Raw genomic sequence first — 17,759 nt, 5'->3', positions numbered from 1 at the left:
GTGTTTAATGACATATGTCTGAATACAGACAGTGGAAAAATGTCAGTCCTAGTTTTACTGGATCTCAGTGCAGCATTTGATACAGTTGACCACAACATATTACTCAAACGACTGGAGAACTGGACAGGTCTTTCAGGAACTGCACTAAACTGGTTCAAAACATACTTAGAAAACAGGAAATACTTTGTATCAATAGGTAACTTCACATCTGAGCAGACAAGTATCACATGTGGAGTTCCCCAAGGTTCCATCTTGGGACCCCTTCTGTTTAACATCTACATGCTCCCACTGGCACAGATTATAAACAACAACAAAATAAACTATCACAGCTATGCAGATGACACACAAATATATATCACAATGTCACCAGGAGACCGAGGCCCTGTACAGGCTCTTGGTAAATGCATTGAGGAAATCAATGACTGGTTGTGCCACAATTTTCTCCAGCTAAACAAAAACAAAACTGAGGTAATAGTCTTTGGCGCCAAAGAAAAACGATTACAGGTCACCAGAGAACTTCAATCTATACATCTAAAAACCACAAACCAGGCGAGAAATTTGGGTGTAGTGATGGATGCAGACCTAAACTTAGAAAAACACATTAAGACAATAACAAAGTCAGCTTACTATCACCTCAAGAATATATCAAGGATAAAAGATCTGATGTCTCAACAGGACCTGGAAAAACTAGTCCATGCATTCATCTTTAGTAGGCTTGATTACTGTAACAGCATCTTTACAGGTCTACCTAAAACATCAGTCAGACAACTACAGCTCATTCAGAACTCTGCTGCTCGAGTCCTCACTAAGACCAAAACAGTGGACCACATCAGTCCAGCTCTGAGGTCCTTACACTGGCTGCCTGTCCGTCAGAGGATAGACTTTAAAGTTCTGATGCTGGCCTATAAAGCTCTGAATGGTTTAGGACCAAAATACATCAGTGACCTCCTGACGCAGTATGAACCATCCAGATCCCTCAGGTCATCTGGATCCGGTCTTTTATCAGTTCCCAGAGTCAGAACCAGAAACGGAGAAGCTGCATTCAGCTTTTATGCTCCTTATATCTGGAACAAACTCCCAGAAAGCCTCAGATCAGCTGAAACACTCAGTTTATTTAAATCCAGGTTGAAGACTCACCTGTTCTCAGCTGCATTTGAATAAAGCACCAAATCCACACTTTAAGCTTAAATTTCAAAACTTACATTTAACTACTGATTTTATCTATTTCTGATTTTATCTGTTTTGATTTTATCTGTTTTGATTTTATATACTGTTTTGTTTGTTTGTTTGTTTGTTAATTAGTTAGTTAGTTTATTTGCTTGTTTTAATCAATTTTAAATCATGCTTTTTATTTGTTCTTGTTTCTAATGTCTCTGTAAAGCACTTTGAATCACCTTGTTGTTGAATTGTGCTATACAAATAAACTTGCCTTGCCTTGCCTTGCCTTGCCCAGCAGCTGCTTGTCAATTTTCAGTGTAATTTAATTTTATTTACAATACCGCTCAAAGGTTTTAGAAAACCCCAATTTTTCCAGTTATTTATTGCAATTCATGTCGTTCAAGTCCAATGAATAGTTTGAAATGGTACAAAGGTAAGTGGTGAACTGCCAGAGGTTAAAATAAAAGGTAAGGTTGCCCAAAACTGAAAAAAAGTACATTTCAGAATTACATTAAAAGGTTTTTCAGGGAACACAACATGGGCCAACAGTTTAAATCTGTTCTGCAGCAAAGGAGTTTGATCAAGCTTTGAAAGCTGGTGCTGCTAATTCCTACAGATGTTCCAACTTCTCTGGATGACTTCCAACGCGCTCTGTCTGCATGAAAGCAGTGTTGGAGCACACTGTGGCATCATACCCTTGTGAGCATCAGTCGAACAGTACTGCAGAAAGTAGTGTGTTGCTACAAAAATAGCGAGAAAAAGGCAATTAACATTGGAAGAGAGACAGACCATCACTTATAAATGTAGGTCTGTCCTACAGAGAAACTGCAATGAAAGTCAAGGTGTCAGTGAGTCCAGTTTCCTTCACCATCAAAAGGCTCAGAAGCTGGAGCAAACTGCAGGTTTGACAGGATGAGTTGCAGCAAGAAAGCCATCCCTAAGATGGCAGAATAAGACAAAGAGGCTTGTCTGGGCCATGAAACACTGCGACTGGGCTACTGAAGACTGGAAGAAGGTATTATGGACTGATGAATCAAAGTTTGAAATCTTCGATTCATCACGCAGCATCTTTGTAGGCCGTCGAGTAGGTGAAAGGACGGGTCCACTTGGTCTATAAACTGATTCCATGATTTATTTGATTCCAATTGCTTATTGGTACTATGCTTTCATTTCAGAGTGCAATGAGACATTAAACTGCATAATTCTCAATAAAAATCTGGAAAAATGGGGGTGTTCTAAAACTTTCGACTGGTAGTGTAAGTCTCACCATTTGAACACTGTCTTATCCCCAATGTCATCAGTAGTCTTTAAGCACAAATGAACCAGGATTCTGATGCATGCTCAGGTACTTGATTTCACACACCTGTGGCCATGAAAGCTATTGGAACGCCTGAATTCAACGGTTTAGATGGACGAGTGAATATTTTTAGTAGTAAAGTGTGTATGTATCTTAGTGCCTTGAGGCAATTGTTGTTTGGTGCTATATGAATAAAACTGAATTGAACTGAATTTTTTTTACAGGTCCACAACACAGAAATGAAGATTTATTTTTTTTATTCTTTTATTTTTTGTGGGAAATTGTTACTGTGTCTCCACAGTATTCCTGGTAAAACAGGAAAAAACAAAAACAGTCGGATTAACCACGTTACCCCAAAGACGGTGAACTGAGAAAATGATAAAGGTAACAAGTGAAGCACCAGCATAGTTTCACATGGACACTACTTTTAGAGTTCTAGGGAGCTTGGAAAGAAAGAGACAGGACTTCTTTCAGTTTCTTCTTCTTCTTCAGTTCTAAAACCAAATGGTGGAGAGTCTCAGGTATTTAAACCCTAGTGGGTGTTGTGCCTTAAGAGGGTTGTTGACCAACTATCGATCATGTGCATCATCACATGAGCCAAGGTTTGGAAAGGGTGTGGGTCATTATCAGCAGAGGTTTCGGGTGAAACCACTGTGAGACCTTGCCTCACCCTATCGGGATCAAATCACACAAGATGTGAGTGAGCGTTAAGACCACTTCGACAGGACAAGAGTCACCTGTACATCTGCACTTAAAGGTAAGGATCACTCTTTCTTTCTTTCTTTTCTTCAAGAAACTTTAAAAAGTCCAGATTACCACGACCTCGATGACTGAGAACATACACAGACATACAGTACAGTTCATTCACCTGTGTTTCTCCACTCCCATCATCCACCATGTTATACTGAGCTGCCATGTGGTGGGACTCATGAAGTTTTGAGGCATCAAACTCAACTTGCTGAATCTTGGCAACCTTCTCAGTGGTGAACACCTTTCCAAAACCCTCACTCTGATCTCTCTCCTTCCAGTCCAGGAAGAACTGCTTGAACATGGGAGTCTCTCCTCCTTCTGGAAGCACCTGAATCTGCAGGACCATCAGGAGGAACATCACTGGAACTATTTCCATTTCCAATACAGGATAGTTTTCCAATAGTCCTGTACTTTTACTTACAGGAAACTTTCAAAGAATAATGTGAAAATATGTCCAGTTTCCATGAAGTGAAACTGAAAGTAAACCTGTGTGTTTGCTGGGTAGCCCATCTGCTTGATGAAGTTCTCAGCTGTTTTCATGGCCTCTTTTCTTTCATTGGGATTAGCATTATGTCCTGCAGGAAAAAAATAGATGAAGTCAATGCTGATATGAAACTGGGTAGCTTATTTCACTTATAACAAGCCATTCAAAGCAAGTCCCAGAATCTCTTAGCTAACACTGTTTGAGCACCTTTCCATACAAATATCATTTTGTTTTTGCCGTGATCCAGGATGAAGCATTCATCTGATAGTAGGTCACTCTGCAGGAAGGGGTTTTCTTCCTTCACAACAGTCACTGTCATGGATCCTGATGCATCAGACACCTGGTAATAATAATAATAATAATAATAAAAAGTTATATGATGGTTCTTGACTTCATTTAAGAATTTGTGCAAATGTTAGATAGAAAACAAACAGAAAAAGTTCTTATATGAATGTGTTTAAATGTGTGAATGATGCAGAGGTGGAGTACAAATACTCTGTTACTGTACTTAAGTAGAATTTTCTGGTATCTGTACTTTACTTGAGTAGTTATTATTCTGACAACTTTTTACTTTTACTCCCTACATCTTTAAGCAAATCTCTACTTTCTACTTTTTCATTTTCAAAACGTTATTTTTGGTTTAAGGGATTTGAGGGGAGTTATTATTTCATGTCATTGCGGGCCATCAAACTGATTTGACAGTAACAGTAACTCATTAAGGCAGTCGTGTTTGCATATTAACCACCAGGGACTGTTGTACAAAAAGAAGTGAAAGATGCAAAACTGTGTGTCAAAGTCAGGCGATGAAGTGGCGTCTTGTTGTTTTGTTTGGGGTTTTTTTTGCACACCAGAGCGACTGCAGGTGTCCATAAGTTGCGGTTGCGACACTTCAGCATCTAGCTAGATTTAGAGACATGCAAGCATAAAGGGAGTAATACTTTTTAAGTGGGAGGTAATTTCAAATATAATGTTTCTATCAGCTCAACAAACACAAACAGTTTGTGTGCAGTTTGCCTCACAGAGTGTTGCAGCTAAAGGTCCAGCTGCTGTATCTGCTGTTGCTGTGTAGCTGTGTATCATCAGCAACAGCTAGCAGGATTCAGAGTTATGACAGTGTTTGGGGAAACATTCTAACTATTAGACAAAAAAGATCTTTGTCGATTTTTTTCAGTGTTTGTTGATGATAATACTGTACCATATATAGTTTAGCCATCTTTCTGTTAGACATGTCTGCCTCTGTGTCATCATCATCACCTCCCTCTGACAGCGGTGGCTTGTCTCCAAGAACCTGTCCAACACCAGAAAAAAGCAAAAAAAAAAAAGAAGAAGTGAAACAATTAATGCTTCCAGTAAATCCAAAAATAAACAATTCAACCAAAGCATAAATATAGCAAACTATAAACAAGCATAAAAGAAATAAAAATGAGTTGAAAACATGAAAAAACTAGTGAATGTTTTGCACTATGGTATTTATATGTAGATTTATCAACTTATGTTTTCTGAAGCAACACACAAAAAACGAATAAAACACAAATATCTGTCAGCATTAGGTGTTTAGTCTACAGTTCAAACATATATTTCTTGTTTGATTTCAAGTCCACTGCTAATGTAGAGACGCACCCCCCCCCCTCGCCAAAAAAACCTAGCTCTGTCTTTCTCCAACAAAATAGGGGGCTAACTGTACTTCACACAAAAATGAAGAAATTAGAAGTGCAAATGTTTATTAGCTATCGAAAAGGGTGGGACCAGACAGTCATCCATAATCCCGTCAGGGCCTCGGGCCTGTAGTCATTTAGCCCTGTGATGGTGGACTTCTTTGGTGGAGTGTGTGAAGCAGGAGGGAGCACAGTTCCAGAGATCTGTTAATAATCCAGGTGAAGATTGGGGGCCAGTTGGTCACACAGATTTTCAGGCTCAAGGGGGGCATGTCGTCAGATCCTGGAGCCTTTCTGGTCTTCTGTCTCTGCAAGTGTAGACCCACGTCTTCCTCACAGATCTTTAGTGCAGGTAGGGAGTCAGAGGGCGGGGGTGTGTGGGGGGAATTGAGACTGCAGGTAGTCTTTTTGTGTAGGTGTGAGTTGAGGGTGAGCAGATGGGATTTTTAGGGGGTTGTCTTTAAAATCTGCAGTAGAAGGTGTTAAGGTCATGAGCAACCAGGGCTAGGGGAGGGACTCTTGTATTTGGTGATGTGCTGCAGGCCTCTCCAAACGGATTCTGGGTCACTGGCTGAGAAGCTGTTCGTTTTCTTTAGCTTTCTTTGGCTCCTCTTAGCTACCCTGATCTCCTTGCTCAGCTTGTTGGGAAACAGCCCAATGAGGTCCATGCACTCACATGGTCATGAAAAGAAAGAAAAACCATTAAATGAGAAGTTGTGTCCAAACTTTTGACAGGTAGCGTATACCAATACCTGGTAGTGGTATACGCTATATGGACCTATAGTGTATATAGAACATATACATGTACAGTGGCGGTCCTAGCCTGTTTGGCGCCCCGGGCGAACACTCCCTCTGCCCCCCCCCACACACACACACACACACACCACACTCACATAAAACATATTAAGGATTATACATTAACATAAAACTGTTGTTGGAACCATACTGAATTTCACCAGAGAAACACACACACACCTGTATCTTTAGCTCGTTTCTCCTCCTCTTCTTTTCTCCTTTTTCTAAACTGAGCACCTGATGGCTTTGAACTTTTCTTGTCCATCTTGGTTTTAATTTTGCACTCCAGTATGAACACAAATCCCCCAACACGAGGATCACCACAACATAACCTAAAAGACCTACACCTTAGTTCACAGATTCACTTTGTCTAGGGTTTATTTCTGAGATTTCACACAACCCAGGATTCAAATCATGAATACATGATGGGCTTGGATTTACAACATTATAAATGAAATGCGCTCTATCTGGAAGCAGCCGGCCCCTCCCCTTTCGACGGGTTGTGTGAGACTTTAAATCATCAACTGTAAATTATAAATTTTAAATTGTTATTGATCCCTTTACCCCAAGTCCTAAAGTGTGTATTTATTTTCTTACTCTTCTTATATTTATTGTTTGTTTACTTGCACTGCTGTAGCTGGAGCTTCGTCGTCTCGTGTCTCTATATACTGGACTGTATGTAGCGGAGATGACAATAAACTTTACTTTGACTTCAGCAGCGAGCAGGCGCACCGAGGGCTCTCGCGCTCACTTTTCGCGTATAGAACTTCAAAAAAACATCGATGCAAATTATAAGTCTGTATCATGATGTCTGGTGTTTTCCTGTTTGTTGTTTTGTTTTATTTTGTTTTATTTTGCGAGTTGGTTATTAGATGCTGCTCCAGCCAGCCAGAGAATCCCCCGCCACCCCACCCCCTCCTCCCTGTGCCGCAAGCAGCAGACGCACCTCGCAAACGGAGGGCGATAGAAAACCAATCGGTGCCTATGCCATCCCCACTATGCACTGGCATGACGTCGATGCCCGTGATGCCGTCCCCCACCACGATGCCGCCCCGGGCAACCGCCCGTGTCGCCCGTATCAATAACCGCTACTGTACATGTACTATAGTACATGTACATGTACATTCATGACTATTTACATTGTAGATTCTCATCAAAACTAACTATGAATGCACACATATGGAATTATGTGGTAAATAAAAAAAGTGTGAAATAATTCAAAGCATGTTTTATATTTTAGATTCTCTAAAGTAGCCACTCTTTGCTTTGATTGCTGCTTTGCTCACTCTCGGCATTCTCTCTCTTCATGAGGTCGTCACCTGAAATGGTTTCCAACAGTACTGCAGGAGTTCAGAGATGCTGAGCTCTTGTTGTTCCTCCATCTCATCCCAAACCATCCCCACTGGGTTTAGGTCAGGTGACTGTGGAGGCAGCACTCCATCTCTCCCTCAGTTTTGAATAAATCCCCAACAGTGTCACCAGCAAAGCCCCCGACACCATCACACCTCCTCATGCTTCACGGTGGGAACCTTGCATGTAGAGACCATCATTCACCGTTCTGTGTCGCACAAACACACGGCAGGTGGAACCAAAGATCTCAGCTGTGGACTCATCATCAGATGAATGTATCCTCAGCAGCAGAGGGACTCTTGGTCTTCCTTTCCTGGGGCGTCCTCATGTCAGACAGTTTAATTGTAGCACTTGATGGTTTTTGCGACTGCACTTGGTCAAATAGCTCTCACACAGCCTGGAGGTTGCTTTTTCCGGACTGACTGACCTTCAGTCCTTACAGTAATGATGAACTGTTGTTTCTCTTTACTTAGCTGATTGGTTCTCGCCATAATATGATTTCTAACAGTTGTCAAACAGAGCTGTCAGCTGTGCACCAACCCGACTTCTGCACAACAGAACTGATGGTCCCAACCCCATTAAGAAGGCAAGAAACTCCACAAATGAACCCTGACAGGCTCACCTGTGAGGGGAAACCATTTCAGGTGGACTACATCATGAAGGCCAAGAGTTTGCAACACTGTCAACAAAGTAGTCTTCAGTATGTATCTACAATGTACAAAGCAGTTAAAATAATAATAAAAAAACCAAAACATTGAATGACAAGGTGTGTCCAAACTTTAGACTGGTAGTGTATATGTTTAGAACAGGAAACCCAAATGCAAAATAACTTAACAGCCATAAAATAGGACTTACATCTGTTAACTTTGATGGTTCACTTCCTTCTTCTACGACTATCACTTCTGCACGAGCATTCCTTTCGTTGTCACGGATACCCCTGGCCACTTGTGTTGCCTTCAGTCGTTCATACTTGTTACACTTGGATCCACACCACTGGTAGATCTTCTGCTGACACAACAACAGTTAGACAAGGCAATACAAACTTGGCTCTGGGCCCTATTTAATTTACACTCTCCCTGCAGATACACATAGTGTCTACATATACTATATCTGCCTTCACACGCATATGAACTTGAGTAACATCCCATTCTTTATCTTTAGGGTTTAATATAGCTCCACAGGTTTTAAGAGTGTTTTTATATTTTTGACCATTCATCCAGAAGCACATTTGTGAGGTCAAATACTGATGTTGGCTCACAGTCTCCCCTCTAATTTATTCCAAAGCTGTTTTATCAGCTTTGGATACACCATCAGTCTTCCTGCATTTGGCAAAATGCAGCCAGTTCCATGTTCCTGGCAATGCCAAACCCAGACTTGCCAGTGAGATTACCAGATGGAGAAATGGGATTCATCGATCCAGAGAACATATCTTCCCTGCTCTTTGTGATGTAACGCTTGAATGTGGCTGACCCAGCTCTATGATTTTGGGTGGCCTTCCACTTTGTGGGTCAGTACACCACTAGTCGCATAAGTGGCATCCTGTACCATAATACAATGTCCTGAGCTTCTGAAATTGACCCTTTTATTATTATTATTATTATTATTATTATTATTATTATTATTATTTTACAAAAAAACCCCCTTTTTTAATACTTATAAGTAGAGAGGGTGCCTTTGTCCTAAATCCAGATTTGGGTGCTCGTTCTACAGAAGTGGGGCCTGGAAGCTGAAGGCTCTGGCTCCCGTTCTGTTTTTAGATACACTAGAATTACAAGTCAACCTGCATTTTTAGAACAAAGTGCTCTGATGAGGTGACAGTACCATTAGGTACAATGAGTGATAATGAAATACTTTTGGCAGTATAGTATATACCAGTTTGTCCTTACATCTCCAAGGTCAATGATGAAGCAGTCTCCACTGTTGAAGCTGGACCAACTGAAGGGGACTTGGGTGGCTCTGACAACACGCCGACCCTTGACATGTAGAAGTCTCTGTGCTGTAAGATCATTGGTGACCACATGGTTGAAACCTGAGGCCACACCCCCTGTCTGTGGACAGAGAACATATTATGCTGTCAACCTTCTCTGTTTACACTGCACTGTCACTTCTCTTTCTTACTCTCTCTTGCTGTTTCTTTCCAGTCATTGTTCCCAAATATAATGTAGCAGGGTTTGCAGAGTACAACGTTATGGTATAAAGTCAACGTAAAAAATATATCTGGCTAGTTAATAAAGGACAAAAAAAATCAAGTGGTCTGTAAAGTCATATTTTTGAGCCTACAGTAACAATAAACTTTAAATTGCAAAAGCCAGCTAGTGACAATTTCTAAATGGTATGCATGGTATAAGTTGTATACTACTTTGGTTACCTAAGGCAAGGTGTAAGTGAGGGTTGAAGTGTCCTTTGTTCTTTAAATGCACTCAAAGCACAAACAACACTCTTTTGAGGACGCCACATCTTGGACTAAGAAAACAGATGGTTTAAAAAGGAAAAAGCCATTTTCCCCTTTCAAAGTCCAAAGTCAAAAAACCTTCACTATACAGAGGTAGTGGCTGACAACACCATCAGCCACCACCCACACAGTCTTGAGAGCCAGGGGCTTCAATGCCCACTCACACATGCCCTTAGGTGACTTCAATGGGCCACATGATGGGGTGGGGCAGGGTGGTTTCATCCTTAACTTCCTTTGACATACACCCTTATCCCCACCATGGCTCATGTGATGCCTCACGTGATTAACAGGTCATGGACAACGACTGTCAGAACCACTAAAGTTACACAATCATATTTTTAATTCTGTTTGAGAATATAGACCATATTTGTTTTTCTACTATGGGCACAGCAGAGAACAGTCCTCCTGCAAGATGATAGTTTAAATAACCATATGTTCCTCCATGAACTGAATGCAATGATGACGTTGGCACTTGTGGTTCAGGAGCTTTAGACATCTAGAATTGTAATTAAAAGATCAGCATGTTGCAGCAGAGCTCATGAATGAACATACTTTGTAAGTGAGCCCTCCTTTGAAGTAGCTGGTGAAGGCAGTTGACTCAACCCCCTGTAGTTCTCGGTACTGGACTGGCTTTCCACCCAAGTAATCATCCAACTGCACAGTAAAGATGGCTGCAGCAGTGCTCTCATCCTGGCTGCACTCGTTTCCTGTCAATAATAAATAAGGACAGTGAGAAAGTAGTTAAGCAATCCAACTGTATGTTGAAGTAAACTGCTGAATGTCATAAGGTGTTATTCCGGATGGACCAGAGCCTCCTGCCTCCATCTGGTCCATCAGGCATGGAGTGACTCAAAAAGTTTATTTCTGGGGTGGATGGTGTCAACAGGGATCTCTTTTGCCTGCCCCGGGGCCAGGGAAACATTTAGGTTTTGGAAGAGGAAAGCACATTGCTGCCAATCAACTTGTGAGCAGAGCAGGTGATGTGCTGTATTCTGCCATTGTCTCTGGCAGTGCCAGCAGCAAATTGTTATGGAGGAATTGAGGATGGCTTCAGTAATGAAGAAGCAGAAGTGCACCATCACTGACAGGTTGAACTTCTTCGGCTGCTACAAGAAAAATGTCCTTTAATGTGCTGTTTTGATGAGCTTCCCACTGCAGATCCTGGGAAGATGATGGTTCCCAGGAAGTGGAAAGACTTCACAGTGACCACAGGTCAGTCGAGCAGACTCATGGTGGCCTGGTTTCATTCTGAAATTCACAGTCGCCTCCACTGTTCTGTCAGCATAGGTCTCCACCTTGTTACTGAATCATGGCTACCTGAAGGGCCTGATACGCATCACCATTATGGTAAAATGAAAACAGTTGAAACCTTTCCTACATAAAACTCTTGACAGTTACCTGAAAAACACATTATTGTTTGTTAAAACTTGTGAACCTAAATGCCTGCCAATGCGGTGCAACCAGGGCCATCCTGAAATTCACAAGAGTGTGATCTGGGGTTTTTGACATTGTACTTAACTGGACACTCATCCTGCAACTCTGCCTGTGTGTGCTTCGGGTCCTGCCAGACCAGCTGCTGGCACAGATGCTGGTGGAGCTCACCGTGATGCACAGGGACTAAGTGGTGGTGGCCCAGACCAAGTGCCAGATGCAATTGCTAGAGCAGCTTCACAGGAGACGACACTCTAAGATCAGCCTTTGTGATAACAATTGATGGTCACATGATGACTTATCACTGACATTTCCATTTGTGATGGTTAGGAACAGATTATACCTAGTGAGCTGTGACAACTGAACACAGGTCGAACACACTCAGTGTGTCTGACTCAGTAAAAGAGGCTCTCTGTGGGGAACCCCTGCTCCACACACCTAATTTTCCTTTCCTTTTATTCTGCATAAGGACGTTTTGAACACATCACTGTTTTGTCCTTGCAGGTAAGGGGGGTTGATGGCTCTGTTGTGTACATCAGGCAGAAACTGTCTGAGAGAGGCCTGTGCCTGTCTGTTCTGACCATGCATAATGGTTCCACTGAAAGATGCCAGTGCCTAGATCACCCAGTGGCATCTCGCCCTCCAGCCATTTAAGTTCGAGGTGGTCTATAGGCCGGGGACACGGTGGTGGCTGATTTCCTCTCCTGCTCACAGAGAGGGGAGTAGACATGGCCGAGTGGCTCCCTGGCCTCGTTCAAATGGTAGAGGTATGTGACCGTGGTGTGGTCTGAGGCTCCGATGCAGAGGAGTGGTGGTGCAGTGGGTTCAGCAGGCAGTGCCCTGGAGACTCGCAGGGCAGCTGGGACTGATTATTTAATCACACGCTCTCTGTTTTAGTGGTAAACTGGGATAGGAGGAAAAGAGCAGTGTTGGAGTGAATAAACTGAGCTAGAGATACAGTGACTAAAAAGTCGAAGTATCACAAGAGTGTGATTTATTGTTGTTGATATTATAAATAAATGGACTCTCACCCTGCAACTCGGGTCCTTGTCTCAATGGACAAGCCCCCAAACTAACACTGCTATCTGCCCCTTGGTGAAGTTATGAATAATGCTGACATTCTCTCCAGACTTTTGCCCGGATAGAAAAGAAACATCCCAGACAAAGCTGAGACAGCAGCTGAATCAACATGAGAAGGAAATGTCAACAAAGAGTGAACCGTCAGAATAAGACAAGCATGACAAGTTGCTGGTTAAAGCTGCACACTACCAATACAAACTTTGTCAAAGAGTAAAGCTACTGGAGATTTCTTTGTGTCTAAGTCAAAAGAATAATGCTGTCAGCCCAGTGCTAGAAAATAACATGGAACCATTAGAGGAAGAATTACTTGTAGAGCGTAAACAGAAGTCTTACCATAATAGTGGTAAAACTACTACTAGCGTTGTGATAATTGTACAAGAACAATTTATTGAAAAATAGCAGTCTGTTACATAACAGAAAAAAGGGGTGACTGTAACTAAAGAGGCAGAGCAGGTTATCTACTGATGACTGGCTGCTCCAGTCTTGTCACGCTAACTATCCTTGGGCATCATATTAACCCAAGCTGCTCTCTGACGCACCCATCACAGTGCCAATGTGTGTGTGAATGTTTGTTCAGCTTGTTTGTTTTCTTAAAGTCACAAAAAAGAAGCTTAGAAAACCCGAGCAGCATTTAGTGCCATCTAGATATAACAACTTGCTTTGTTTGAATGTAACTTTTTAGGAAACAGTGAAAATTGGGTGAAGTGAACCCCTAAGTACAATTAATGTATTTCACTTGATTTTTATGTTTTATTCAATCAGAAAATCAAAGCACACAAATATCCCTCACTTTTATAAACACCCTAAGGATTACAAATATACTCAAGCAAGTCCAGTCATGTTTACATGCTGCCAAACATACACACAGCTCATCTACATATCAGCATAGAAAAAAGAAAATATGTCCATACTATATAGTTTTGTAGGTGTATATCCATCGTTCTTAATGGACAAGCACCAGACAGAATGTTGAGAGTAGAGTAGAGTAGAGTTACTCAGTACACATTTGGTGTTTACTTTCACATTTTGAATTGTTGTCAAAATGGTTCCAATCAAAAACTGTAGGTTGGTGTGGCTCAACATACTTTTGTGCGATGCCTACTGTTTGCAAAGTTGTTGCAAGTGAAGTGTGCAAAAAGGAGGCATGAAGAGATGCGGCACCAAAACTTAAACTAGAGCGCTAAGTGTTGAAGTGTGAACTCATGTACTGTTTGTTACACCATTACAGATTTCTTATATCTATGACATGCTGCTACTGATAACCTATGTGGTGCAGAATGACAAGCCAAAACCAAGAGTGTTTTTAGCTTTTCTTCTTCTCTGCTGCAAATAAATAAAAGCAGTAAGAGCAACGCCACAGCTCAATGTTAAAAAGATAATCAGCTGTTGTCAGTAAATGATTAGTTTGGATATGATCATTGTGTGATTATCAGGGGGATCAGGTAACGCCAGGCGTGAATAATGAGGTGTGGCTATGATGGAGCCGTCAGCTCGAGAAAGGCTTATTCAGGTTTTGGAAACTTTATGGCACACAGCATTAAAGTATATCAAGCTTCATACACACACTTATTGTTAGCATGATGTGTAGTGATTGTATGGAACAAGCGAGGACTGATTTTCTGGCTAAACTTTCCTGAGGTGTGAAGTAGTGGTGACATATTGCTGAAGAAAGCAAACTGGTACCTTAGTCATTTATCCACAGCAAATTAACAACAAACTTCATATTTTACTGTTGCAATATTTTTTTAACTATGCAAATCAAGCTTGATGGAGTTGGTGACTTTGCAGCACCTTCTCATTGTGATTTGACAACATTTCACTCACTGAGCTATTGAGTCACGTAGCCAATAAAGCGTCCTTGAAAATGAAGCAGTGAAGTAACAACAAAAACTAACAATAAGCTTCTACTTGGTCCAGAAGGCATCAGACCAGCATCATATGTGAGTGCAATCCGTTAAGTGGGTTACCAATTTATGATGACAGATACTATATATACTGTGTAGTACTCCATGTGTATATTTAATACGTAGCACTTTTCATGAATTAGTCCCAACAGTGAAGTAAACTGCAGGAGGAGGAGGAGCAGCGCAGGGGATGGTCTATACGACAAACCTGACAAAGACAGCATTGTTGGCAGGTATTCTGATAGGACACTACAATATTTTTATAAAGTTTAAGCATTTAGATACACTGTTAAAAAAAACATCTTAAAACAACGGTTATATTCTGGCAGCTCGGGCGCCAAAATACTACCGTAAAATAACAGAAAATAACTTCCTCATAAAAATACAGTTATTTCCAGTAATGACAATACAGTTTGTTGCGCTAATTTTACATGGGATTCTGCCTTTTCCAAGTGCTTTTAGACATTAAATTAGGAACATTTTAACGTGATCAAACAATGGTAAATGGACTGGTTCTTATATAGCGCTTTTCTACTCTTTCTGAGCACTCAAAGCGCTCTACACAACTTGTACATTCACCCATTCACAAGCACATTTTTCTAAGTGCTTTCTAAGTAACATTCACACACACTTTCATACTCCGATGGATGCATCGGAGAGCAATTTGGGGTTAGTATCTTGCCCAAGGATATTTGGGATATTTGCAGACTGGGGAAGCCAGGGATCGAACCACCAACCTTCCGATCAGTAGATGACCCGCTCTACCACCTGAGCTACAGCCACAATGAAATTACCTCTAAACAAGGTCAATGAATGTGGCAATATGAATCATAATACGTAAATGTACAGAAATATACAGTTAACAGTTGGTTTAAATAATAATGGATTGCATGCCCTGGGACAGACTGACAGAGGCGAGGGTGCCATATCGCACCATCGGCCCCTCTGGCCGTCACTAGTAGGCGGTAGGTGAAGAGTCTTGACCACGGACACAACGACGGAGAGTGTCCAAGCAGGGGCTCGAACCGGCAACCTTCTGATCACAAGGCCAACTGCCAACTCTTGAGCCACGATCGCCTTGAACGGCAGTGATAATAATACTTATGTGATGTAACACAAGCTTATAGGAATCATGTTATATACTTTTCCATAGCATTACATTTGAATTCAACAGTTCAATCTTTCAAATAACGGACAGATATTTGTGAAATGATGATACATTTGTGAATCTGTATCTAAATATGCATATGTACAGACAGATACATTTAATAACCATGAAAATTATGTTTTATTACATTGCAGTGATTTAACTTTAATTTACATTTGAAATGTGAAATCAGTCTTTTTATGTAACTTTAATGATATTCTAGAAGAACAGAACAAAACTAAAATGCAGTAAAATACTTTTATATTAGGATTTGTTCCTATAGTGCTGCCATACACGCAACCTTGTGGTTGTTAGTTCGCATTCATTGGCCGATGCTTAGCGTCATGTTATTATGTGTCCCAACATCCAATGACATGTCACATTGTTTTCATGGCCACACCCTCACCCCAGGTGCAGAGGCCTATTTCTGTTCAGGAATGTTGTGAATACTTTGAGATTCATATTAATTGCAATTCCTACCTCTACATTTATTTTTTAAAATATATAATTAGCACAGCGTGCAATGTTTTATATGTTTTTTTTTTTAGTTTTTATTCCTATTAATTATATTTTCACTTGTTACCTCTGAATTATTGAATCAGACCTAGATGACATGAAATTTTCAGCAAAATTATCATTAATTCTCATTAATTTTCGATCATTTTATATATTTTTCCATAGTATTACATTTGAATTAAAAGATCATTCTCTCACATAACAGACAAATATTTGTGAAATTATGATATATTTCTGAATGTATTTTTACAAACTAAATATGCATATGTACAAAAAAATATATTTAAAAAACAAGTAAATATTTACAGTGATGTTATGTTATTTTACCTTTGACATGTAAAATCAGTCTACTTATGTAAATTTAATGATATTCTAGAAAGACAGTACAAAACTGTAAAATATACAGTAAGCTACTTTGACATTACTATTTTCTGGAACAGTTTAGAGTGAAGTTTGTGTTATAGCTGAATGTGGATCATTCAGAAAGCTGTGAGGAAAATTATTTTCTCTGTAAATGCTTTTGCTATCTACACAGCTTCCTAATACAGCAACGCAGTTAGATCACCAACTACATAAGACATTTGTTTGAATAGAAATTAAGAAGGGTTCTTTAACCTGTTGCACATGATAAGAAAACATAAAAGTTATTAAAATTAAAGATGAAAAATGAAAAGTAACAAAAATGATTGTTTATGTTGTGAAAAAAAAATCTAAACAAAATCAGCTGGTCAGAGCAAAAACGATGTTAAAACGTATGTCTGACCTGTATATAAAGCAATATTGTATGATTTTGTATGATTTTGTGATTTCTCAGGGAATAGAGCAGAATCAACTTCACAGGTGTTATAAAGATAGTGTCACATCCTGGCGTTGGTAACTTTGTACATTTGTGGACTTTTTTTTTCTTTCCTTAGAACTTCTAAGGAAGCTCTTGAGTGGTTCCTTGGAATTTAATTTGAGATTTATCTGTTACCCTGGAGGACCCCTCTGAAATAGGACTTCTTCCAATGATAGGTTATTACATCCAATTATAACTCATTTCCCTTATTCTGAGTGGAACAATAAACTGACACAATGAATTAGGTCCAGAGCTTTAGTCACTTACCCAGCCAGTAGTGCAGATGGTAAAAAGAGCTCTCTTTCTTTTTGACAGTGTAGAGAATCACATAAGCATCCCCTGTGTAGAAGCTCCCATGTAAGTTGTCAGGCACAGGGACCAACTCCATATTCTCAATCCTCCAAATCTGCAAGCCAGCTTTCTTGCCTGCTTTGGTGAACTCCTCATGCTCGAGCATCATGTCAAGCTGTTGCAGAGAATCTGACTGAAGAGGTGAAAAGGGTGGATCGTTGAGAGCAGAAACACACTGCCGGCCTGTTCCTGGCTGCTGACTGACTGATAGTGTAGCAGCAATGTTTCAGCTTCTGCTTTTCTCCCCTCTTAATACACACAAAGTGGGCGTGTCCTGTCAACATACACCAGCATTCTCAAACACACATGCCCGAGAAAAGTGGCTCAGTTCCAGATCACATACAAACTCATCTGCTTTTCTGTAACCACAGAAAAACTGTCAAGCTTGTTAGTAGTAAAACTAGAATTGTGACCTGAAACTGTCTCCTTGCAGATTATTGTTTTTTCAATAGCAGTCTTTTAGGAAAAAAGGTTTGTGGCATGAAATGTGGAGAATGTGGGGAGAAATTAATAGGGTAGTATCTTTAAAAAATAACAGAAATACAAAGACA

The 17,759-nt window shown here is 40.5% G+C and overlaps 1 protein-coding gene across 1 annotated transcript in view; it reads right to left on the bottom strand.

Moving 5' to 3' along the window:
* scin (scinderin) overlaps nucleotides 1-17,416 on the bottom strand; it is a 41,213-nt gene extending 23,797 nt beyond the window's left edge. Inside the window, exons 1-8 of the mRNA XM_085446713.1 lie at nucleotides 17,125-17,416; nucleotides 10,494-10,648; nucleotides 9,376-9,537; nucleotides 8,345-8,494; nucleotides 4,885-4,977; nucleotides 3,897-4,029; nucleotides 3,692-3,780; nucleotides 3,324-3,539 (exon numbers count right to left, since the gene is read on the bottom strand). Coding sequence (XP_085302839.1) covers nucleotides 3,324-3,539; nucleotides 3,692-3,780; nucleotides 3,897-4,029; nucleotides 4,885-4,977; nucleotides 8,345-8,494; nucleotides 9,376-9,537; nucleotides 10,494-10,648; nucleotides 17,125-17,317 — 1,191 coding nt within the window. The 5' untranslated portion in view covers nucleotides 17,318-17,416. The remainder of the gene's footprint in view (nucleotides 1-3,323; nucleotides 3,540-3,691; nucleotides 3,781-3,896; nucleotides 4,030-4,884; nucleotides 4,978-8,344; nucleotides 8,495-9,375; nucleotides 9,538-10,493; nucleotides 10,649-17,124) is intronic.
* Nucleotides 17,417-17,759: the final 343 nt, after the last annotated feature.

This window comes from Copadichromis virginalis, linkage group LG22, assembly GCF_057382275.1.
Source record: "Copadichromis virginalis isolate Kocher_CV1m ecotype Utaka linkage group LG22, C_Virginalis_male_GT1.1, whole genome shotgun sequence".
NCBI lineage: Eukaryota > Metazoa > Chordata > Actinopteri > Cichliformes > Cichlidae > Copadichromis > Copadichromis virginalis.
The sequence above is the reverse complement of the archived record's forward strand: the minus strand, read 5'-3'. Positions and strand labels throughout refer to the sequence as shown.